The 24,745-nt window shown below is 39.7% G+C and overlaps 1 protein-coding gene across 1 annotated transcript in view; it reads left to right on the top strand.

The window, feature by feature from the left end:
- Positions 1-237: 237 nt before the first annotated feature.
- The window catches only part of rgs3a (regulator of G protein signaling 3a), a 74,232-nt gene continuing 49,724 nt past the window's right edge, over positions 238-24,745 (top strand). The window contains exons 1-10 of the mRNA XM_042337306.1: positions 238-272; positions 909-1,053; positions 9,584-9,631; positions 10,105-10,163; positions 12,534-12,628; positions 14,801-14,869; positions 15,896-15,956; positions 20,237-20,327; positions 20,727-20,794; positions 24,026-24,107. Coding sequence (XP_042193240.1) covers positions 912-1,053; positions 9,584-9,631; positions 10,105-10,163; positions 12,534-12,628; positions 14,801-14,869; positions 15,896-15,956; positions 20,237-20,327; positions 20,727-20,794; positions 24,026-24,107 — 715 coding nt within the window. The 5' untranslated portion in view covers positions 238-272; positions 909-911. The remainder of the gene's footprint in view (positions 273-908; positions 1,054-9,583; positions 9,632-10,104; positions 10,164-12,533; positions 12,629-14,800; positions 14,870-15,895; positions 15,957-20,236; positions 20,328-20,726; positions 20,795-24,025; positions 24,108-24,745) is intronic.

Genomic DNA, 24,745 nt, shown 5'->3' with positions numbered 1-24,745 from the left:
GAGTCAATTGGACACATCTTAATCCATGGGAGGGCAGAGTCTCTCATGTTCTGCCTGAACAGTGTGAAGATTTACAAAGTACCTTTTCTGCCCGTGTAATGGTGCATTGTTTGCAACAGATTGTGGTGAAAGTGGCGGATGAGTTCCTGTGATTGATTACCAGTCTGGTCTCACTGACAGCACCTGCCTGGAATAGCGTTTGCCTTATATAGAGTGAAAGAACATCTCCCTCCCAATCCCAGGAGACTCAGTGCCAATACGATTTAAACAATGTTTGTACCGAAACAGAGTCTTATTGTGTAAATGTATAAAATGCAATGCTTTTGCTGCCAGTACAACCCGGCTGGAATTTTACACAGAAACCTTATAGCTGGTCGAGTTTAAATCAAGTTCCTCAGATAAAAGGCCTGTGAGCTAAGTAAACGGCTGCTGCACAATACTCTGCTAATTATATTTAACAGTACATGTTTTATTAAATTGGGTAATTCTAGAAAAGGGTGTATTATACGGTGATAGCACGACAGAATATTTAAACCTGAAAAACAGACTCAAAACGTGATGCTGAAAGGTTGGCTTTAAATGCAAATGTTCGTGTCCGGAGTAAACTCTTATTCAGATCTGTATGAAGCTGTGTTCTCTTACATTAGGATAGGACAAGGTTTAAAGGTGAATTAAAAACACCAAGGTGTATACCATGGATTTTGAAAACTTATTTTAATGAATCTAAAAGGTGAGAAATGAAAGCTGTTCATTCTTGTCATATTACATAGAATTACCTTGACTGTACAGCACGGAAATGGGTCATTTGTTATGGGTTTACCTATATATTTTCACTGATTTAAACATTTCCAGGCAATGGAAAGGAATAGTTTTACGTATTTCTTACTCATAATGATTTTGTTTTACAGAAGATGGAATATAGACTGAGAAGGGCTGAGGCCGAGCGTGAGAATAAACCTCAAGCAGCAACAGTTCAAACATCATTGAGGGCAATGAGGTCCTGCAACCCAAAGAACAAGAGGAGGATTAGCTATGCCGGTGTGAAGGGAAAAGGTACAGACATGTTTTAAGACTTGACAGATTTAAAAATGGCAATAATTAATAATAATAATCCTTGCATTTGATTTAGCACTTTTCACGTCAGAAGGACATCCCAAAGCGCTTCACAGAATATACTGTAAAGTGAATTGACTGTATATTTGTGAGCGAACGCGGCAGCCAATTGGGCACAGCAATGTCCCACAAACAGTCGTAAATTAAAAATGACCAATTTATTATTGTTTTTGATTTTGGAGGGATTATTATTCGGTGTGTGGAGTAAGGAAACTTACCAAAGGTTTCGCCCTGCCTGGACTTTATGAACAGTTTATACCTTGTGATCCTATCCATGTTCTCTGAGATGCTCCCCCGCCTGAAGGGCACTTTATAAATCCAAATGGATGTTGTTATTCTTTTCAGGGAAGCCATGGCTTTTTAATCACTTAATGTATTTTGTAGGTAAACGCAACAGCTAATTTGTACACAGCAAGTTACACATACACCCGTGAAATGAATGACATATTTTTATGGTTGACACTGGGAGACACTCCCTTCTCTTTTCACATGCCCCTGCATGATCTGTAATGTCCACCTGATCAGGCAGACCATTTAACGTCTCACCTGGAGAACACACCTCCCGCAGTGGCCACGTGGTATTGGAATCAACTCCACCTCCTTGCCCCACTTATCACAGACATCATCAACCTGTCCCTCTCCTCTGGCTCTGTTCCCATTCCCCTAAAAACTGCCACCATCACTCCCACTTTGAAAAAACCCTCCCTTGGTGCGTCGCAGCTATCAATCTCCGGCCCATCTCCAACCTCCCCTTCCTGTCCAAGGTCCTTGAAAGAGTTGTCGCCTCCCAGCTGCGCTCTTTCCTCTCCACCCATTCATTATTCGAACCCCTTCAGTCGGGTTTCCGTGCTGCCCATAGCACAGAAACTGCCCTGGTCAAGGTCACCAATGATATCCTGACCATCTGTGACCAGGGCTCCCTCTGCCTCCTCGTCCTACTCGACCTATCGGCAGCATTCGATACGGTCGACCACGCTATCCTACTCCACCGCTTGTCCTCCCACCTCAACCTTCAAGGCCCTGTCCTCGAGTGGTTTAGGTTATACCTCTCCCACCGTCTTCATTTTGTTTCCACAAATGGCTTTTCCTCCAGCCCCTGCACTGTCTCGTGCGGTGTCCCTCAGGGCTCCGTCCTCGGTCCCCTCCTCTTCACCCTCTATATGCTCCCCCTTGGTGACATCATCCGCAGACATGGGGTTAACTTCCACATGTATGTGGATGACACCCAACTCTACCTTTCCTCCTCTACCCTCAACTCCACAACCACCGATGTCCAGACAGCTGTCTGTCCGACATCGAGTCCTGGACAAGAGACAACTTTCTTCAGCTCAACGTGCGCAAAACTGAGGCCCTCCTGATTGGCTCACGTCAGCGCCTCCGCACCTCAGGCGCTGACAGCGTCAGCATCCAAGGCTGCACTCTCCACCTCTCAAAGCCATCAGGAACCTCGGTGTTCTATTCGACCCTGAGCTGTCCTTTCTCCCTCATACCCGCACCACAACTGGCACAGCCTTCCATCACCTCCAAAACATCGCCAGACTACGGCACTACCTCACACCTCACGCTGCTGAAACTCTGGTCCACGCCTTTACCACCTTTCTCTTTGACCGTGCCTTCAGCTCCCCTCTCGACTCTCTACCCCCTCCTCGCTCCCTCCCTTCCCTCCCCTCACCATTTCCCCCCCTCCTCGCTCCTTCCCTCCCCTCACCCTGACCATTTTCTCCCTGCTCGGGTCCTGACCCAACTGTCCAGCGCCTTGGGACGTCCTCCCGACGTGAAAGGCGCTCTATAAATGGAATCTTGTTGTTGTTGGAATGTCAGTCTATACCTTTAGCCCAAAGACCTGATCTGGTGAATATAATTGGTTCTGTGCATCAGCCAATCTTTTTATTGCTAAATTATTCTTAAACTTTTCAGTTCTTCAACTGAACTTTAATTTTGTTATGGAGACAAGTTAATGGAATACTGTATAATATTTTTTCAGATCATGGCTATTTATGTCAGTAATTGAGATAGATATGATGTAAGCTTGTTTAAGTTCCACTGGGGGTCAGCAAAGTTCTCCTGTAGTTTATATTGAGAAGGTTTTCTCAATAAACCTTCATAATAATGAGAAGGTCTGAAATAAAGCAGTTTTGCTCCTGGCACTATTACGTTATGGAGCAGGAGACTGGTTTCATACTTAGTTGTTTTGTTTACCTTACCCTCTCCAGCATCGGTAGGCAAGCTTTCAGCCATTCTGCCCCCACGCTGTGGAATACTATTCCGGAGTCTCTCTGCCCCCTGTTCCCCATTGTTAAAGCCTGCCTTAAACTCCATCTTTTCAACTGTCCTTTCAGTCATCTTCTTCCCCAACCTCCTCCTCAGCCCCTCTTCCACCCAACTTAGGTGCTCCTTTGTGAAGTGCCCTGAGACTTCCTCACAACATGAAAAGCACTATGTAAATGTAATTTGCATTGTATTGTGTGTCTTGCCTGACACAGTTTTGAAATATAGATTAACAATGTCTTTTTTAATAGCTTCCTATTTGAATCTAAAGAGAGCTTTCTACCACAATGAAAGAGCTGTTTGCAGGCTATGCTAATTATCAGGAGGGATGTCACCAGATGACTTTAGAGCAGGTGCACAAAATGAACAGTGGTTTGGATGGCTCGTCTATTTCCTCGTACAATTATGCAGTGATTTGGTTAGTTATTCTCAATTGGGAATTTTTAGCTAATTTCATTTTTAGCTTCCATCAATCAATGCCTGTTATTCAAGATGTAAAGCTGGTAAATTAAGCTGGGAGTACTTCAATATAGCTATTCATTTAATAGGTGTTTCTTTGTAAATATAATTAGCAGTTAAAACATCAGGGAAATGGACACATCAAATGTTTTTCAAAGAATTCCTTATTTTTATTTCATTTTTAAAAATCCATTGTGCTTATAATCATTTTCTGACATTGAATTTATTCATGTTATAAGAGTATTAGCTGTACATAATTAACAACAACATAATTACATTTGTAAAGTGCCTTTCACGTCGGGAGGACGTCCCAAAGCGCTGGACAGACAGAGTTTTGGACCTGAGCTGGGGGTCGGGGAGGGTGGAGGTCAGGGAGGGAAGCAGGGAGATCGAAAGCACAATAATTAAGACAACAATAATTAAAAAAAATAAAAACTTGCATTTTATAGAACATCTCATCCTGGCAAAACGTTGCAAAGTGCTTCACACTTTATCACCAAACATCCACTCGCTTTCCCACAGTGTAGTGACTGTGTCTGTGGGTGAACACAGCAGTCAATTTGCACGTAGCAATGATCCCACAAACTGCCGTGACATGAATGATTAAGTTTTGTTTAATCTGGAGGATTGTTGCCTGGGATGTTAGCGTGGGAAACCTTTTACTATCCAGGTGGAGTGAATGCAGAAACACTACCGAGTGACAGAACCCAGTTCTAACGCTGGTCGGGATTTTATTGAATCCCAATTAGTGTCCATAACAGAACTCCACTGCATATTGGACTTGATGGCATATCATGTAAATAATGGGTTATCTCGATCAATGTGGGCATTCCTACTTATTTCAAGTCAATATGTTGCCGGTCCTTATTGAATATAATTGCACTGACCTAGCTAAGCATTACACACTGTAAAATAAGGAAAATGAATCAAACTCTAGGCCTGTTTGCTACATTGAACAAAAACAACTTGCATTTATATAGCGACCTTCCAGTAGGATAATGTCTTGATAATGTCTATGGAAATTTGCCTTAGATGAAGCAAAGGGAATTGGGCTTCGATGAATGTCTGACTTCAAAAGATTTGATGTGTAAAGACTCGGATGCTGTAAAACTGAAGACCAGAATGTCTAATGACTGGTGTTCTATCATTTGGGATGCACTGCTGCTAATAATCCTCTAATTATGCTGAAAATGCGATCTCTAATATAATTCTGATGTCCCATTGGCACACAGTCCCAAAGGAGGGTTAAAAGCGGGAGTCCTCATGACAAACACATGCAGCTGATTGTCTTTCACATCCTTTCATGTTTGTTACAAATTGATTGCTCAGCATTGTGATTGCTATTTAATGACTGTTGTTATTTTGTCTTTGCTTTTCTCAATTTAATCACTTTTTGCCCATTTTGTTGATTTTTTTTACTGGCTGCCATTTTAAGCATAAAATACCCAGCTTCACAAAATTGTATATCTATTGGAATGATTTAATACAATTTTAGTAAGATTTTACTTTGCTGAAATGCATAATTTTAGCGATCAAGTTAAGTTTAATGAATATATTGCATGAAGCTTTGATAAAAGAAATTGTTTGCCTATAAAATTTACAGTCACTACACTTGGCACTATATCCTGTGAAACACATTCAGATGTCCTCCTGATGTGAAAGGCGCTATAGACAATGTAAGGATTATTCATTTTTGCTCTTTTTTGCTGTCAATAGTTAGGGAAAAGACAGGAGGAAATTGTAGGAAAGACTTGAGATGAATTGCAACGATTACTTCATATTACTTCTTTGTTTAGAGCAAAGGTCAAATTGAATTCCTAGCTCCTTAATAGTTAAAGTTGGCAAAGTGATGGTTTGTTCCGTGCTCGGTGTTGAGCTAAGCTGATCTCAGCTGGGCTAGCAGCAGGTTAACCACAGTGGGCCTTGGCTAGGAAAGTGAAAGAGCCAGGGATCCCAGCTCCTAATTACTATGCAGTCAACACTGTGGGAAAGCGAGTGGACATTTGGTGAGAAAGGTGCTCCGGGAAACTGTGCCCAGCAGGAGTCAGCAGTTACAGACGAGGGCAGACAAATTACTTCATTTGGTCTTGAAATGTGCCTGTTGTTTTGGGCAGTTCACTGTAGTTTGCATCATGGACATGAAGCTGTTTTAAAGATTGCTTTTGAAACCCTTTGATATTAAGCAATTAAAGTGGTACATTTTGTACTGTTTAATCCTCTGTGCTGTCTAATTCAGATACTCTTTAGACACAGTGATGGGTTTCTGCAATCTTCAGGCTGACCAGACAAGATTGAATCCTCTGTTTTGTAGACTTGGCTCACTATTTTTGCGATGTAAATGTAGAATTCTAACTGAGAAAGGTGACTGTATTGTGCCACGAAACCTAGCTCTTCCCTTTCTTACTCGGTTTCTTTTAAATATATTTTCTCACTGTTTTTTGTGTATATTTAATCTTTCAATCTAATGTGTTTATTTGATAAACATTTTGACAGTTGTCTCGCCTGGTATCCTCATGTGCCTTTTTCTTATCATTGTAATATAATTCAGTAATTGATCCCAGTATGCGGTTGGTTTATGCTGGTTTGGGAAGATTCTTGTTTGCTAAATAGTGCTAGTAGGAGTGTGTGGCTCAGGACAACTTTTGAAGAGATCAGTAAGATTGAGTGAGGAGAATAAACAGCAGAGTTTCTTCCATTTGTTATTTGCAAAATATATCACAAGTGAGGATTATTTTTGAAACCCAAGAGGGGAGGATTTCATCATGCAGTGAGTAGCTGGGAGTAATCCTACAGGGCAAAGTTTGCTAACAATAGCTAGGGTATGATTGAAAACCAGGCTTGGATTCATGTTTCCACCTGGTCCATTTTACACTTTATTAACTATTTCATGATCACAGAGCGTTTACAAAGGTAGCACTCTGAGCTACCCCACGGGAAAGGCGCTGTATAAATGCAAGTTGTTGTTGTAACAATATATTTTTATTTTTGACAATCATGTTAATGATACTGCTAAATCGTTATGATTAGTCATTTACTTCATGACTGTTTATGAGAAGTTGGTGTGCACAAATTGACCGTCATGTTCGCTTACAAAATACACAATCACTACACCTTACAGTGAAACCTTGTGAGTACTGTGAGGCATGCTTCTCTGACTTTGCTGGTTCAACTGATAGCATTTATTTACAAACCCACACACTCTCCTTGGCAATGCTTCAAACTGTTTTGATATTTGTGGCTGTATGTAAGTGAACAATGGGGGTGGGGGGAGAAATGGTTTAATTTAATTTGGAAATCTAATCTAATTGACCAATATTTGATGGTAATAATAAAAAAAAGTACTGGGAGTGCCTGGTGTGGCAATGCTGCGATTTTAGTGCATTAGTGTTGTAATGATATAGTCACAGCTCCTGAACTGCAACTTAATCCTTTCCCAAACAGAGCAGTGAGACATGCAGTTATCCTGTGTTGCCTGGCTAGGGTAATCACACAGACCGCAGAGCAGGAAGCGGGGAAATCATTACCAACATGTAAATTGCTGCCTTATCTGGGCGAGATCTGCTGCTCCATTTCAGGAGTTTGAAAATGCTTCTCTGTTGGCTACCAATCGCTGTGGCTTCTTCACAAGACCATTTCTGATTGTTTCAAACGCCAGTGAATAGGCTTTGGTCAGGTAGAGAACCTAATTCAAACAGCAGCTCAGCCAATCCCAGCCAAAGCTGCTCCCATCACTATGGTCACTGCAGTTTGCATTCAAAGCAAAGGCGGTTCTCAAGGTTTGTGGGTCGCCCAGCTGCTCAGGCATGGCTGAGATGGAGGTTTAACGGCTGCTTCAGTTGTTGGTTTGAAATAGTACAACTTCATGATTTATCTACAGTTTGGGATTTAACAATGGAGTACGGCAATGTCCACAGAGTTTCGTTTTGTAACAGACTTTCAAACGCACCAGATTCCTCCTTCTACCTCACAACCTTTGGTAAGGCACACATTAACCCTGAAATGTGTTTATTTGTTGTTGGTGTTGACGGGTAGTGTGCGTGCTTCAGCAAACGATTGAAGTGACAATCCCACACTCTCTCGGGTACCTTCAGGTCTGAGAAGACAGTCGGTTAATGACCCACTTTGTAACGTGCAGAGAAAGCACCTCAAAACAAACTGAATTCAATTTTAACAGCAACTTATGTATAAATGTGCACTGTAACTGCAGTGAACATTGCTGTGTGTCCTTGGAGTCAATGTACAACCGATTACGACTAATTAAAGTTTAACAAGAACCCGGCATCTCTCCTTCAGATTTAAATGTTTCATGATAAAGAGCTCATTATCTTATTGGATCTTTTTCATGATTGTAATGACACCAGCCACCAGAGGTTGGTGAACAGAGTAACACACACACATTAGAACATCCTGTCTATGAAGCTTAGTAGCACAGTGAGTAAGTAGCAGATATGAGCGGGACACACACATTGCTTTGTCATTCAGCGCTTGATGTAGTTCAGTATAAGTGGGTCACCAGCAACTAGCACCTGTAATCAGAGACCTCAAAGGTCAACTGAAACTGCCCAAAGTAATTGTATTGCAGTTGGCTATTGTACTTTTCCATTTGCCAGGACTTTTTAGGAATATTGTGATTCTATTGTGTGAGGAAATGGCAATGAAACCTCGTCATTCACAGGTGTATGTTTTTTTTGCTTCAAGATTTCCCCAATGGGTAAATATACCAATCTGCGCGGGACTGCACTATGGCAATGTGGAAGGTTCCAAATGTATTCCTGGCCTGGGCTGTTAGCTACTCTCTGGTGGAGTAACCGCAGAGCAAATCTTTGTACACACTTTTTAATGTTTGAGTGTTTCTGGCTCTTGATTATTATCCAGTGGCCCTGGTTGGAAGTGGGACATGTGTGATGTCGTTGAGATCAGAAAATGCTTGGCTTTGATGCCCCCTTTGATCAAATAACGTGCTAATCTCCACTCTGTTGGAGAACACAAGGTACACCTCGAGTGCTCGTATCTGTGAAATCATACTTCAGCTTTCAAGAGGGAACAAGAGAAAAATGAAAACATCTAAATTTGCTTTGAGCATCATCATTATAAGAACATAAGAAATAGGAGCAGGAGTAGGCCATTCAGCCCCTCGAGCCTGCCCTGCCATTTAATAAGATCATGCCTGACTTTCTAACCTAATTCCATTTACCCGCCCTATCCCCATATCCCTTAATCCCTTTAGTTTTTAAAAATCTATCGATCTCAGTCTTGAATATGTTTTGATGATTATTTTACACAGTGAGGTTGCAGCATTCATATTGTTGAAGTGCCACTGGAGGTTTAAGCAACAACAATTAGATATTCTTTGCATACATTGTGGGAATAAAGTGTAGTCATCATTAAGCATTCAGATAATATTTAGCAGTTGAATTACAGTTGCCCAGAATTTTGAAGGCTTAAAATAAGAAAGCAACCGACAACAACAACTCGGATTTATATAGTGCCCTCCACGCCGGATGATGTCTCATAGCGCTTCACAGTAACGGATCCCGGGGCCGAGCCAGGGGGAGGGGGCCGAGCCTAATTGTGGCCGAAGGCTTGGCTTTGATGCCACTTTGATCAAATAACTTGCTCTCCTTCACTCAAGATACACACGCTGAGGGCTAGTGTTTCCAAGCCGTGTAATGACTTATTAGAAAGATGACTTTATGCTGTGATTCAGACTTAGTGTTTAATTATGTATTTGTTCATCTAACAGGGCAGCTGAAACTATCGGTTCATCTTCCAGATGGTATTGCAGTTCACAGTAAGTTCCTGAATGTTAATGTTAATATTAACTCGGTTATTTCAAATAACAAACGCAGTTTCTTGTAAATGAAAGGGCAAGTTATGAATTATTTGTTGAAAAAAGTACATTTAAACAAAATTCACAGCCAACATTAAACCAGTGCCAAAGACTATTGTTATAGCAGTAATAAATAATGTAGTCTATATACTTGTTTATATTCTTCCAAAAATACAATTGTTATAAATAAAGCAGTTATTCATATTCTTTCATTCTGATACGAAATACAGGTTTTGAATATTGTAAATAGGGTCTAATGCTTTGCTTATCAATTTGGATTTGGGAGCTCAAATTAGGATTGTGTAATCTGTCTTTCCAAAATTAAATATTGTTGAAAGTGTTGTTTATTTCTATGATTCTTGACATAAGACACTTATGTTTTCTTTATGTGAAGTAGTTTGAGGTTTGCATTGATGGTTTGGTATTTTTTCCAGTAATGGAAGCAAAGGGACTTATGGGAAGAGAATACCGAACCTGTGATTCATATGTAAAGGTAAAATTGCTTTTGAACTTCATTCTTTTACTGTAAAAATACAGTTTTTCTAATAAAATGAGGCAAGCTTTATCTTAATAAAAGAAAGCAACAACTGAACTAAAAAATATTGCCTTTTTATGTAAGAGATGGGAGTCTATGGGGGTTTCAGTATAAATGCATGGCGGTGGAATATAAATATTAACACCAACTAGTTGGGCTGAATGGCCTATTTCCATGTAACCATATTTTGGTGTTCTTTTCTCATGAGACAAATCTAGAGTTGGTCAGTGTTTAATGACATATATTGAGTTCTGAATTAAAAAGGATTGTTTCAGTTTACAATTCCCTGTATTTATAGAATACAGTGGAGTCCTGTAGCTCAGTGGTTAGAGCACTCGCTTTGCAAGTGAGAGACCTGAGTTCAATTCCAGGCAGGGCGAAACCTTGGGCAAGTTTCCTTACTCCACACAGAGCCTAATAATAATCCCTCCAAAACAAAAACAATAATAAATTGGTCATTTTCAATCTACGACTGTTTGTGGGACATTGCTGTGCGCAATTGGCTGCCGCGTTTGCCCACAAATATACAGTCAATTCACTTTATAGTCTATTCTGTGAAGCGCTTTGGGACGTCCTCCCGACGTGAAAAGCGCTATATCAAATGCAAGGATTATTATTATTATTATTAGAAGCTTCACTATAGGATTCAGGGCAATGGTGCAGAATTGTTTTGGAAGATCACTATTGATAATTCTTACAAATGGTTAGTCCTGATTTCAAATAAATTAAAGTCTGAATTCAGTTGTGTTTTGATTTTTGTTTTTTTTAACATAAATTTAAAATCTGATTTTATGTATTTAATGAATTTAATGTATCCTCTTTTGTTCCACTTTTTATTTTAGGGTGTATTTATTATATATACATATCAGAATAAACTAAAAAACATACTTTTTTTGAAATTGCTGTAGTTTCTTTCTGGTTGTTGCATTTTATTAAATGCTGACAAGAAACCCTCCAGGATAAATTCCTTGAAGTACTTTGAAATGTCCTCCCATTGTGAAAGGCGTTGTATGTATGTATGTATGGATTATTATTATTATTAGTTACCTTTATTGAAGGTTGGTTGTATCTAGATTCAGAAACAAATTATTTTAGATTAAAATCCTCTTGTGTGCCGAATCTTAATCAAACGGTCGTGTTGTCAATCACAATGAAATTCAAGGGAGCTCTGAGTTATTCACCATTAGGCAATTGCCTCTGTGCATTAAAAAAAATCATGTAAAAATCCGGGCACATGGATCGAAACTCCGTCGCCTTTTTGAAGAAAAATCTCTAGTTCTTGCAAAACTAACATTGCCCTGATATAATTAAAATCCTGGCAATCCGCCATCTATTTTTTATATTAGATATGAGATATTACAGTTTGCTGTTTTTAGAGCCATTGGTTTAATTTATATGTACATGAACCCAGCCTCTGGGAGATGGGACTTCAATGTAGAATGTAGCTGTTTTGTTCTGTATTATACCCAATTTGAGAAATGTGTAGGAAAGGGTATTGATTTGGTTTGAGTGTCAGAATTTTCATTCAAGAACATAAACTACAGACTGAGAAATGCCTTTCGGTCTGCTCCTCTCTGAGACTGTCTTCCGTCTAGTCTATCATGGATTCTTTCCCACTTATTTAATCGTCTAAGGGAATTTCCTATAAAATTTCTCTGAGCCCAAAGATAGTAAGAGTGTGAAATCTTTATCTGTGTTTAAACTCCACATTATTGAACCATCGTCAGTGCTATCCACAGACGAGGCTTCTAAAGTCCCAGCTTCACAAGAACAATTCTGTTCCGAAAGGTATTGAACAATGTTAAGTGCAGTAACATTTCCGCTGACCTCAAAGTTCATATCACTGTGCATGAAGAGAATGAATATTCTGCATCTTTTGTTCAATTGTTACTTGGTCTTGATGTCTTGTGTTGCAGTTTAAAGGTTTCACTTGATGAAGGGTTTCCCTGTATCTGCAACACATTCCACCATTATCATTGCTTAGTTATAAATATTTTTGTTAACATTGCACTTCAGGGAGGAGCATTTAACCAACAATTCACACAGGGCACAAGTTGTGCGCATTGTACACCATACATTGTAATGTTGTGTTGGGCAGTGAGCTCTACAGAGGGGCCACCAGACTGTGTTGTGATCGGCTGCTCTGCCTTTTCCTGGTGAGATGTCATTAGCTGTAGATTGTTTGAATTGTGTGGAGGCAACAGCTGCTCTCGTTTTCCTTAGTAAAAAGTCACTATGCAATATTCAAACACACTTGATCATTTAAGCTGTTTTTGACAGTTATTTACCTGCTTGATAATCAAATGTAAAACTGTTATTTATTCTAAGCTGTCTGTGGTTCCCGACCTCAGTCGTAGAAGCAGACGAAAGACCAAGACTGTGCCAGACTGCAAAAATCCTGTCTTTCATGAATATTTCAATTTGTAAGTATTCTCCATACTGTTCATGGCATTTTATATGATGTGAGTTTTTTTTGCTGCCACTGCAAAGTAGCCTGAAATAAATAAATCAATTCAAGTGTTGCATTATTATTGTATAGGCAAGGTGCTAAATGTAATTATTAGGAAGCAGGTAAGATCTGAATCCTTGACTTAGTTATCTTTTATTCCCAGGAGAAATTGTTGTTTCTTAAGCATTATTCTACATATCTTCATATAAATAATAATAATAATAATCCTTGCATTTGATATAGCGCTTTTCACGTTGGGAGGACGTCCCAAAGCGCTTCACAGAACACACTGTAAAGTGAATTGACTGTATATTTGTGGGCGAACGCGGCAGCCAATTGCGCACAGCAATGTCCCACAAACAGTCGTAGATTGAATATGACCAATTTATTATTGTTTTTGGTTTTGGAGGATTATTATTAGGTTGTGTGTGGAGTAAGGAAACTTGCCCAAGTAATAATAATAATAATAATGAAATGTATGTTGTATTGTTTAACTGGGTGTCAGAATTTTAAAAAAAGCATAGTACATATTGTTCACTCAATTACGTTCTAAAATGCTAAGCTTACAGTTGATCACAGGAGCATTATATAATTACAGGAGGGTAGTCATGTTGGTGTCAAGCTTTGGAACCTTGGGACTTCTTGCTGAAATGCTCTTATCTAATTAAGCTCCTTTTGACTGACAACCAAACCTTCTGACCATTCCTAATACAGTACAGAGAAAAGAAGGGAGCGCAACTAATCCTAAGGGTTTGGGTTGTTGGGCCACAGACTGAGAAGATGCCCTTTGGCTCTTTTACTAGTCTAAATATCCTCTGCCACAGTCATTAAGATTAATACTGTTCCTGATATTTGAGTAGATTTATAGCCATAATAGTGAACCCACAAACAGGAGTTTATAATCCCGCTGATGATCTCAGAGTTAATATTTATTTGTGAAAAAAAGTTGGCTGAAACTTGCTGTCATTAAATCTATCATCTTCCCAGAGTGAGTAATATAATATTTAACAAACAATGATCTTATGTGTGTGTTTATCAGTACAGCCTATCAGATGGCAACATCAGTATGTAAACAGAATTGGTTACATGTTCACATGTGAAGTTGGAGGGTAACAAAATAAGATAGATAAGCTCATGTGAGTTTTGGCTTGCAATCCCATAATATCAGGGCTCCAATCTTTACAGTTTTTGAGACTTTGAGGATTAAAATTGATTCAGTTTTTAAAATTTCACAGTTGCTGTGTTTCAGCACCTCTACCAATGCAGAGCTTCACTGGAGCGTCAGCCTAGACTGCATGTAATCAAAGTCCCAATGAGACTTGAACCCACAATCTTCTGCAGCAAGCAAGCCGGCTGTACATATACACATTGAAGAAGTCGCAGTGCAACCACATTCTAAACAAATTCACGCTTGTTCTGACAAGGCTGCGCTGTAATGGGTGGTTTCTAAGTTTGTAACTTCATTGCTCACTAATGGCCATGGTTTGTTTACCAGTTGCAGTGAACGCTTACTCCTTGCTCCTGGAGTGAGTAGGTTTCAGAGCCATACAATTCTGTGTGTTGACTAATCACGTACTCCATGTCAAAGCTTGTCCTCTGCAAACTTCAGGGAAATGGGGCTGGGGTGTTAGACCTTGACAAGTTCATGTCTGACAGCACCACGAGAAGCTAGTGCCTAAGTCACATCTGTTTATGCCAAGAACACAAGAGCTTATGCAATTGCCTCAGAATTCAACTCAAAATACTACATAACATAGTGCTCCACATAGCCCTACCAGACAGTTTCGTCTGTGAAACATGCTGCCGGGCAGTCCCGTTGCTCAGTTAGCCCACTGGGAAGCTCAAATACAACAGTTACCATCATTCTCACACCAGTAGGATTGTTGGAATATTTTTCAAGGTATGCCAAATCTAATTTGTTCTATCATTGCAGTACAGTGTTCTTCGACTATTTCTGTTCTCTCAGGAGGAAATCTCAGACACATTTGTTCCTTACAGTTGCCATCTTGCTACCCCCGGATGTGCTTTTCTGTTTTGTTGAAATTGCTGTAGAGATTAAGAAATAAAAAAAACATGGCGAGACATGCCAAAGTCTCAAATAAAATATCTTGATTGGTTTCACTAGTTTTAAAATCATTCTTTGTAGCCCACTTCAAGAGACAGATGAGCAGAAAAGACTTCTCGTTACAGTTTGGAACAGAGACAGAATCTCAAGGTAAGACTGGTGAAAGAGCTGGATTGTCATTATATGAAGACATTTTTATGTTTTCTCTGACATCTCACATTAAACGGTGAGTAGGGGAATATTCCCTGGTGGAAAGTAATTTCAATACCTACCTTATAATAATGTAATATAATTCTTGCATTTGATATAGTGCCTTATCACATCATCTGTGAATTGTAGTGACTGTGTTTTTAGTAGGTGAACGCTGCAGCCAATTTTCTCACAGTAGAATCCCACAAACAACCATAAAGTGAGCGAGCAGGGTCTCTGTCTGTAGTAGTGCTGACAGGTTATCCACTAATTTAGCTCCATCCTGTGTGGAAGTGCCTGACCTCTGATCAGTGCCAGTCTGCAGCCGTGAGGCTAAGGTAGGCAGATTAGGTATCTAATCTACATCTTATAGCTGCGGCCGTTCACAGCCTTGCTCCCTCCTACCTCTCTGACCTACTATCCCCCTACCTACCTGCCCGTACTCTCCGTTCCTCTGGCTCCGGTCTGCTCCACACCCCCCGCCCCAACCGCCCTACCATCGGTGGCCGGGCCTTCAGCCTCTCAGCCCCTAGGCTCTGGAACTCTATCCCCCAGTGCCTTCGCCACTTCCTCCCTTTCCTCCTTCAAGGCCGGTCTCAAGACCTTTCTCTTTGACCTTCAGCCTTCAGCTCCCCTCTCGACTCTCTACCCCCTCCTCGCTCCCTCCCTTTCCTCCCCTCACCATTTCCCCCCTGCTCGGGTCCTGACCCAACTGTACAGCGCCTTGGGACGTCCTCCCGACATGAAAGGCGCTCTATAAATGGAATCTTGTTGTTGTTGTTGTTGATGTTTCAGAATGCTGTATTAGAAGCCACCACTGTACAGCACTCCAAGACATTATATAAATGCAAGTTATTGATGGATCTGGTTATTGTTATGTTTCCATAGAGTTCAGGTACTAATATCTGATCATTGAGGTATGTTTTAATGATTGTTTATTTACATTGTTTAGTATCTCTCAACAAGATTTCCTTAACTTACTTCCAGGCGCAGTGAGCTACTTGGATGTATGAGTTTTGGAGTTAGGTCATTGCTTGGATTGGACAAGGTACATATTTTAGTCAAATAATAGATGTATCGCTTTCTATTTTCTAACCGGGCTCTGAAATGTGATGTTACCCAACTTCTTTGTTAAACAATCACACTGAATGTAAGGTTTGTATGAATGACAAATAATTGGTTTATTTAGGAAAAAAGTAGCAAACTTGGTTTTCAAAAAAACTTCAACTGAATACGCAAACATTTGTGACAACAATAATAAGTGTTTCAATTCATACAGAACCTTTCACATCAGGAGGATGTCATAAAACTCTTCACCAGATTTATTGTAAATTTAGGGTGAGGGTTAGGGTTTAATTTAAACACGATTATAGTTTGGCAGCCAATTTGCACTTAGAAATGTACCACAAACAGCCATGATTGACCAATTTTATCTGGGGAATTGTTGGCCAGGACACCAGGAGAAATTCCCTTCTATTTTCAAATAGTGTCGTGGGATGTTTAACGGCACCTCAACAGGCACACAGGACCTCGGTTTAACATCTCATCCAAAAGGACAGCATTTCCGACAATGCAACACATCTACCAACATTGCAATAGAGTATCAGCCTAGAATGTGCAGTTCAAAGTCCCAACTTGGGGCTTGAATCCAGTGCCTTCTAACTTAGTGAATTATATTCAGCATAATTTGACTGATTGTCCTTTATTTTTTAAAGTTTCTGTTTGTTTACAATTCTGAAATAGAACAAACAGTAACGTTAATTACTATTTGAGTTATTTTTAAAACTGTTTCATAACCGACATAAAGATAAGAACATTGTACTTTTATCAGGAGAGCAGAAGGAATCAGAAGGATACTCTTCTCACTCAGCAAAGGAAGCCGGGGCTTTGTTTTTATAACCAACTCAATATTCACATCAATTAGCTGTATTCTACGTGGGAGACGGTGAAATTTGGTTAAGAAATCTGAAAATATCCCATTCCTTTTGGAGCTCCTCCACCGGCTGTGAGTAAAGACGCTGCAGGCAGTTGAGCTGTACTGACTGGAGTTTGCTCCCTGGTGCGTGGTTTTCACTGAGCCAGCGATGGCCTCCGGGTGCTGGGTTAGTGATATGTGTTCCCTTCCCTCACTGCTATCCACTGACCCTTGGTGGAGGTGTGTGTGTGTGGCTGCCAGGTGGGCACAGACTGGGCTAAACAGGCGAATGTGGTCCAGAAACAAAGCATGTGGAATGCACAGTGAGGTTTTACACCTGAATGATTGGGTTAATGGAGACTGCATTGCCCCCCCTCCCTCCCGGGTACTTATCCCAGTGAAAGGAGGAAGGTATTAAATGTCTTTCAGAGAGGTGGAGAGTGGGGTGGGAGGGGATCGGAGGAGATAGGAGAACAGGTTCGGGGAAAATATAAAAGCTGTTATTCAACATTTGCGGAGAAATTCAGTTCTTATGAAAATGAATTAATTTAAACACGATCAAAGTTACAAAATAGACGTCCAGACTGCGTTCTTGAAAATGCTACTAAATAACTGGAACTCCTTCCCCTGTTTTGTCTTTTAATTATATGTTTCAAGGCACAAAATACTTTACCATATATGGTAATAAAGTGAATCGTTAACAAAAAAGTGTTTTTAAGAAATGTCTTTTGGTTGGAGTTAAGCAATTGAAATCCTTTTAACCCTTAAGATACTGAGACAAAACCTATCCAAGCTATTTTCAGTATTTGGTTGAAAGAATCTGAAGACTATTACACATTTAGCTTTGAGACTGGATAGAGGATCAAGCCAATTTATCTTCTCTGCTTTCCAATGTTCCTAAATAGGAAGTGTTTCAAGTCCTTGTTTATTTATAACCAAGCTTTCAATTTCACAGTATGTCTAAATGTGGTGTAAAAATTATACTAAAGCAACAAGACTGTAGACATTGATTACAGATGCTTTGTAAATTGGGCGGCCTCTCTTTGGGAAGGCAGTGGCTCCTATGAACAGTCAGACTGGATCTGCTTTGATGCCTTGCCCAGATGGCCATTGTTCCTGTGTGAGCACAGACGGTGAGAGTCACTGTGAGGGGGATAGAGCCACAACTGACGCTGATCTTGTCCAAATCTGATATCCACCTGTGCACTTTCCAGCAGTGATTGTGAAAGAGTTATTGGGGGCTGGTTCCTGGCTGATAATCGCGTACCCTCTCGTAGCCCAGCGACATTGAAAGCAGCTATATTGCTGCCCTGACTGAGAGCAGAGCAGGATCCTTTACAGCTCAGTTTCACTCGAAGCAGTTGGTTTCCCAGTGAGCAGCGAGAGACATAATGGCTTTTCCAATCTGCAGACGTTCTGAATTCAGGGGAGAGGAGGGTGAATAAGAAAAGCCCCAGACTTTGTGATCTGAGATGTCATTATTTCATCTAAAGGTCAAGTGCTTATTTACGATAATATATTTAACCGAGCTTGAAAATAATAGCTGCCAATATACATCAACGCTGACATTTAAACCTATTAGTAATCAATCGGGTTAACAGCTACACTCCTACACTGGATTTTGTTTGTTGTTGGTTTCTGATCTATTCAGTCTTCTGTCATTATTTTGGTTAAAAAAAATCTATACTCCTGTTCTTTTTAACATTGTTCCAGCCTCGTAATACCATTGTCGCCTGGGTTACAAACAAATCCTGCAATAACCTTGATAGAAAACATTTCCTTTGCACTTAAGATGCACCATGTTTGGCACTGTACAAAATTAAGAGGTGTTTTGATACAAGAAAGCTAGAGAAACTGGTTTCACTGGTTGGTGAGTTGAATTGAGGCATCAGTTTAAGATCATTACCAAAAAATAAGGGAGGCGTTCATAATAATATTCCTAACATTTGATTTTAGTGCCTTTCACATCAGGGGAAAAGCTCAAAGCGTTTCACAGAGTATACTGTAATCCGTAGTGACTGTGTATCTCATAGGCGAACAAAACCGATAAGAATAAAAATGCCTTGTGTGTTTTTAATAACTACTATAATCAGTAATAGTTGTTTCAGAGCTTCTGAAAGGGATAAAGTAAGCCTCGTTATCCCAAGTAAGCCACAGTTACTATTCTCGTAGCTTTCCTCACATGAAGTTAGTTCTGTTTTGTGACCGGTCAGTATTCCCTTTGGGAAACATTCTAGGTCTGTGCACTTTTATTTTATTTTTTTTAAAAAAACTTGGCAGTGTGTGTACTCCCGGCGTAGAAAGCGTGGGAGTCTTAGAGGGAAAACAAACTGCAGGAAAAATGTTGATAATTATCAGAATGGGGAAATGCTGTTTCGCGAAACAATTGCTGAATAGTACATTACTAGACCAACAAGCTGTCAGAGAAAAGCAGCAACATTATTATTGTTGCACATGTCAAGATGTCACAACCCAATGTGATCGATCACTGCATCAAAGGATTTTTTACCAGAATTATTTTACATTGTAATTGATCCAGGTGCAACCATCACTGATCATTTCATATTGGAAATACAATCCCTTTGTTTTCTAATCCTGAAATGTCCTGAGCAACTTCATGAAATTACACACTGTTCCAGCACAGAAAGAGGCCTTGCAGCCCATCTAATCCAGGCCACATGAGACTCCTCACAAGCTAAAGGCCTCAATTTCCTTCTCCCTCGTGTATGTAATTCCAAGCAAAACTTCATTATCTCCACCAATTAAAGCATATTTTAAGAAATATATCTTCTAATATGTACACTGGAAAAATTGGGGAGTTTTTCGGTTTCGATAAGTTGCTAATTATGGTTGATTTACATCTAGGCTCGATTACTCCAGCTCCCTGCTTGTCGGCCTTCCCAACCCTTCCCTCCACAAGCTGCAGATCATCCAGGAATCTGCAGCTCCTGTCCTATCCCACACAAGGCTCCGTGACCCTATCACCCCCTCCCTAGCCCGGTTCCACTGGCTCCCCATTCCCCAGAGGATAGAGTTCAAAATTCTCACCCTCGCCTTCAAAGTCCTCCACTGCCTTACTAATTCCCTACCTCTGTGACCTTCTAACTCCATATCAACCTGTCCTCACCCTCTACTCAGAGGGCTCCTGCCTGCTCCACGTCCCGTGCCTGGCCCACCCCACCAACAGCGCTCGGACTTCAGCCTCTCTGCCCCCACCCTTTGGAACTCCATCTCACATTCCCTTTGTCTCGCTCCCTCTCTCGCCTCCTTCAAGGCGCGTCTCAAGACCCTCCCGCCCTCTACCTTCTGATCCCAACCCTCAGTTCGGGTCCAAATCCCTGACTGTCCAGTGCCTTGGGATGTCCTCCCAACGTGAAAGGGGCTGCATAAATATCATTTGTTATTTGTTCCAGGATATCAATGGTTGGTATTATCTACTTGGAGAAGATCTGGGCAGAACAAAGCATCTGAAGGTGGCCACGAGGCGTCTGAAACCAAATCAAGGTATTAAGTCCTGAGGCTTCAGTCAACAATGTTTATAGTCAGTCCTGGTTTGAAAATGCCGTCCTTTGGATGAGACATTAAACTAAGGTCACATCTGCCTGTTGGTGGATGTTGACGATCCCATGGTGTTATTCAAAAAGAAAAGGGAATTTCATGTGGTGTCTTGTCAACAATCCCCCAAATAAATTGTTTACTAACCTCATGACAGCTTGTGGGATGCTGCTGTCCGTAAATTAGCTGCTGGGTTCGCTTACAAAATACACGGTCATTACACTTCACAGTATATCCTGTGAATCACTTTAAGATGCCCTCCCAACATGAGAGACATTATATATGAAATGCAGAGATTATTATTATTTTCCAAACTGATCAGTGGATTCCTTTATTTAAATGTTTCAGGATCTCCCATGAAAAATTATGCAGCGAAAACCGAGGGCAAAGGCATTGAGGATATGGAGCAGCTGAAGGTGTGTTTGCCGCTCAAGAAATGTTCAAATCATTTTTATTCGTGTTTATTTTCAGTAATAAAGGTTAATGATGAAGTTTCCACAATATAAAAAAAAAACCAGATCCATATTCAAAATGTGACATTGTGTGTGTGTCTTCAGATTTGCAAGGATTGTTTTTATTTTACAAGCTGTCTGTAGTAAAAGTTTATTATATCATAATGCTTCTTACGTTCCTAGCTCTCGTGGGTAAGTAAAGGATCTGTCCTGTTTCTCCTGTTTTCATGATGGTGTGATCATATACACAATAGTTTTTAATAAGGAAGCCTGAGGGAGAAGGGGGCAGCAAGGAATGAGAGAGAGCATTAGGAGGGGTGAGGATCATGTGAAGTATAAGCACTGGCAAGGACTAGTTGGGCCGATGGCTTATTTCAGTGCTGTAATGTTCTGTGTTTTTAAAAAGTTTACAACTTTTTAACCAATTCCAAAATAATAAATAATCATTGCATTTGATATAGCACTGTTCACATCAGGAGGGCATCTCAAAGCGCTGCACAAAATAAAATACGATAGAGTATACAGCAGGCAAATGCCTATAGTTGCAGCAGAGTTTCGATATGAATCTATCATGAACTGATCTTGTCCTGGCAGAGAAAACAGACTGCACAACTGCCTGAATAGGAATGCAGAATTCTGAATTAAACATTTCTGTCCTTTGTTTGTAAGCAGCGAGTTTCACACTGTAAATTGTTGTTCTAAGTCAATGAGGAATTTCTCTTCCTGCAGAATGTTGCCCTCCCCTCAAATGGTCAATAAGCCAAGAAAATGTTTTGCTTGTGATTTACTCCTGAGACAAAGATGGGAAATAATAAAGTAAACATTTGGGGTTAAAATAGGAAGTTCTACTGAAGCATGTTTACCGTTTACAATCCCTGCTCTCTCTTGTGCAGTATGTTTTGGATCGGATTTTTCAAAATATTTATTGTTAAGTTGAAACTTTTATTGAAAGGGAGGAAAAAAACTCTAGGCCAATGATTGATTTACCTTGCGCACCGATCACAGAACTCGTTTTAAACCAACCTTTTTGCCATTGAATCCCACAAGATTATTTTGATTGTATTTTTAGTCGTGTGAGTTTTGTCTGCCGGAACCTGAATTTTACCAACCAGTCAATGTAAGATAAATGAGTCATAGACACTAAGAAGGAAATAGTGGGAACATGATTTGATTTTAGAAACATAAGTCCAATTTTCTGCCTTAATATATTTACTTATAAAAGTGATTTAAGTCTTTACTGCTAAAAGGAAAGTAACCAAGTACAAGTGACCCATTGGAGAATAGATAACTGTGAAAATCTCTGCTAAAATCTCCGTTGGTCAATGCCTGATGTCTGCCCTTTTTTTTGAAAATAATACAATAAAGTATTTCTCGGCAGCAAGCAAAAATGCTGCAAGGAACAGACATCAAGAATTCAGAGGGACCAAGGGAATATTAATCGGTTGGTCAAAACTAATCCAACATAAAAGTTGTTCTCTTGGTGCATGAATTTCAGGAAACCTCTGGCTTATCATCCTGAGGCATGCAGCATAGCCAGCGGTTTGGGAGGTGAAAGGTTGCTTCCTGCCATTCTTCTAATTCTGGGTTCCCATGGGAGGTTTTGCCAACTAGGCTACAGCTCACTCTGAAATGTTTGAGCCAGAAAGACACAGCTTCTGGAAATTGGTTCCGTATCTGGATATTGCACTCTGTGAAGCCATGCATGGTGTGTTCAGCCCTCTGAAACAGCCAAGTCTCCACGGTATCAAAAGGGTGCTCGGGAAACTTGGCTCTTCATAATCAGGAAAGAAAGAACCATTAGGATTCAGGAATGCTTCAAGCAATTGGAAAACAGGTACAGCATTCACATATCAATTTAACAAGATCCACAGTAGATTAATTCGTTTTCTTTTTATAACTGGTGTTTATACCTGTATTTACTTTACAGCAGTTCCTAGTTTCATGTACTGCGTTTGGTTTCGTGACTTTGACGTAGTGAAAGATGTGATTACGAGCTCCTATCATTTTAACTTTACGAGTGTGTAAACTATGTAACTCACGTTAAGTAGAAAGTTGATGTTTTAAAAAGGAATTGTGGCATGCATTTCTTGAAGCTCTAGTTAGTTTGTCCTACTCTGGTCTTATCATTTCTTGGTCAGTATTAAAACATGGAGTCCTGTAGGTTAATAGTTAGAGCACTCGTCTCGTAAGTGAGAGGACCTGAGTTTGATTACTGGGCAGGAAGATACGATGGGCAAGTTTCCTTACTCCACACACACGCCTGTTTACCAACAGTAAGTAGGAACCCGTTGTTAGTCGATTGGTGGATCGCTTTTCTGGGGTAATAATCCCTTAAAAGCAAATAATAATAATTTGGACACTCAATCCACGACTGTTTGTGGGACACTGCTGTGTGCAATTGGCTGCCGTGTTTTGCCCACAAATATACATTCAATACATTTTACAGTATATTCTGTGAAGCCCTTTCAGATGACTCAAAGATGTGATAAGGCGCTATATCAAATGCAAGGATTATTATTATTATTTAAATGCATATGGTACAAGCCACAGTTTGGCAATTGTATAATAGTTTAGAAAAGAATCAGTCAACTTCAAGTATTCAACAACTCTCAGAATCAAAGAGCACCTTCACAAAACTATTATTCAGTAAAAACTTGTTTTGTTCAGTAAAAAAAAACTATTGTTTTGTTCAGTAAAAAAAACTATTATTTTGTTCAGTAAAAAAAAACGTTGTTTTGTTCAGTAAAAAAAACCTATTGTTTTGTTCAGTAAAATCTAAACTGGAAGGAATTAACTCTCTTGCTCCTGGAAAACATGTTTAAGTATTGAAATCTCTCCTTGCCTCAAAAATTTGCCTTTTAAAAACAGCCTTGTTTTTGGTCATTGCTCTAAAATATTTATTTTTTCCTGCTCTGTGCACATAATTACATTTGTCACGTGCTTTGGGATATTGTGTTTCATGAATGGCACTATATAAATGCAAAGTGTGAGTTAAAGAACGGTAATATGGCTTTAATGCACAATCTAGCCTAGATAGAATGCTAACAGGATATATGTAGGTGTGTACATTTGATTGTAAGGTTGATAAAATGTGCATAATGTGTTGCTTCAATTAAAATATGTAGCACATCATTCCTTGAACGTTTAAGGGTTTTAAATTGCAAGGTTAACAACGTTTTACTTGATGGCTTTCAGGTGACAATCCCTCGAGGTAAAGATGGTTTTGGCTTCACTATTTGCTCGGATGCTCCCGTGCGTGTGCAAGCCGTTGATCCAGGCAAGATTTTTAACGCTCGTGTTAAACAGCAAAATGACAAATAACTTCTTTTTAGTTACTTGACTGGCTACTCTTAGGGATTTGGGTTAAATATTTATTAGCAATGTGAGTACAGTGGTACATTGCTCTGAGCTCATTTATAGTAGGTTTAAAATAATTTACAATGTTGTAAAGCCTTTTGATTTTTATTTCAGAGTAATCCATAAATAACATAAGTTTAAAAAAAATTGTTTCACCCACAAAGTACACAGTCACTCCACTTTACAATATATTCTGTGAAGCACTTTGCGATGCCTTAATGATGTGCTAAGGCGCTATAATCAAATATAAGATTATTATTAAATCAAAGCTGACATTTTTTTCCTAGAATTAACTATTTTACTTCTGGAACATGACTCAGATAATTGAGGCTCATTTAACAACAACAACTAGCATTTGTATGTGTGTGTGTGTATATATATATATATTATATATATTTTATAGGGCCCTTCAGGTATGATAACACGTGGAGTGCTTAAATAACCATCATAAGTACTTATGGGTTTCTTTTAAAATTGGTTATTGTCTATTGGCATCAAACTCCACTGTCCCAGAACTTTTCTGAACTCCTCAGATTTTCTAAACTTTCAGATGAAATA

This window comes from Callorhinchus milii, unplaced genomic scaffold (genome assembly GCF_018977255.1).
Source record: "Callorhinchus milii isolate IMCB2004 unplaced genomic scaffold, IMCB_Cmil_1.0 Scaffold8, whole genome shotgun sequence".
In the NCBI taxonomy this organism is placed as follows: domain Eukaryota; kingdom Metazoa; phylum Chordata; class Chondrichthyes; order Chimaeriformes; family Callorhinchidae; genus Callorhinchus; species Callorhinchus milii.
The sequence above is the reverse complement of the archived record's forward strand: the minus strand, read 5'-3'. Positions and strand labels throughout refer to the sequence as shown.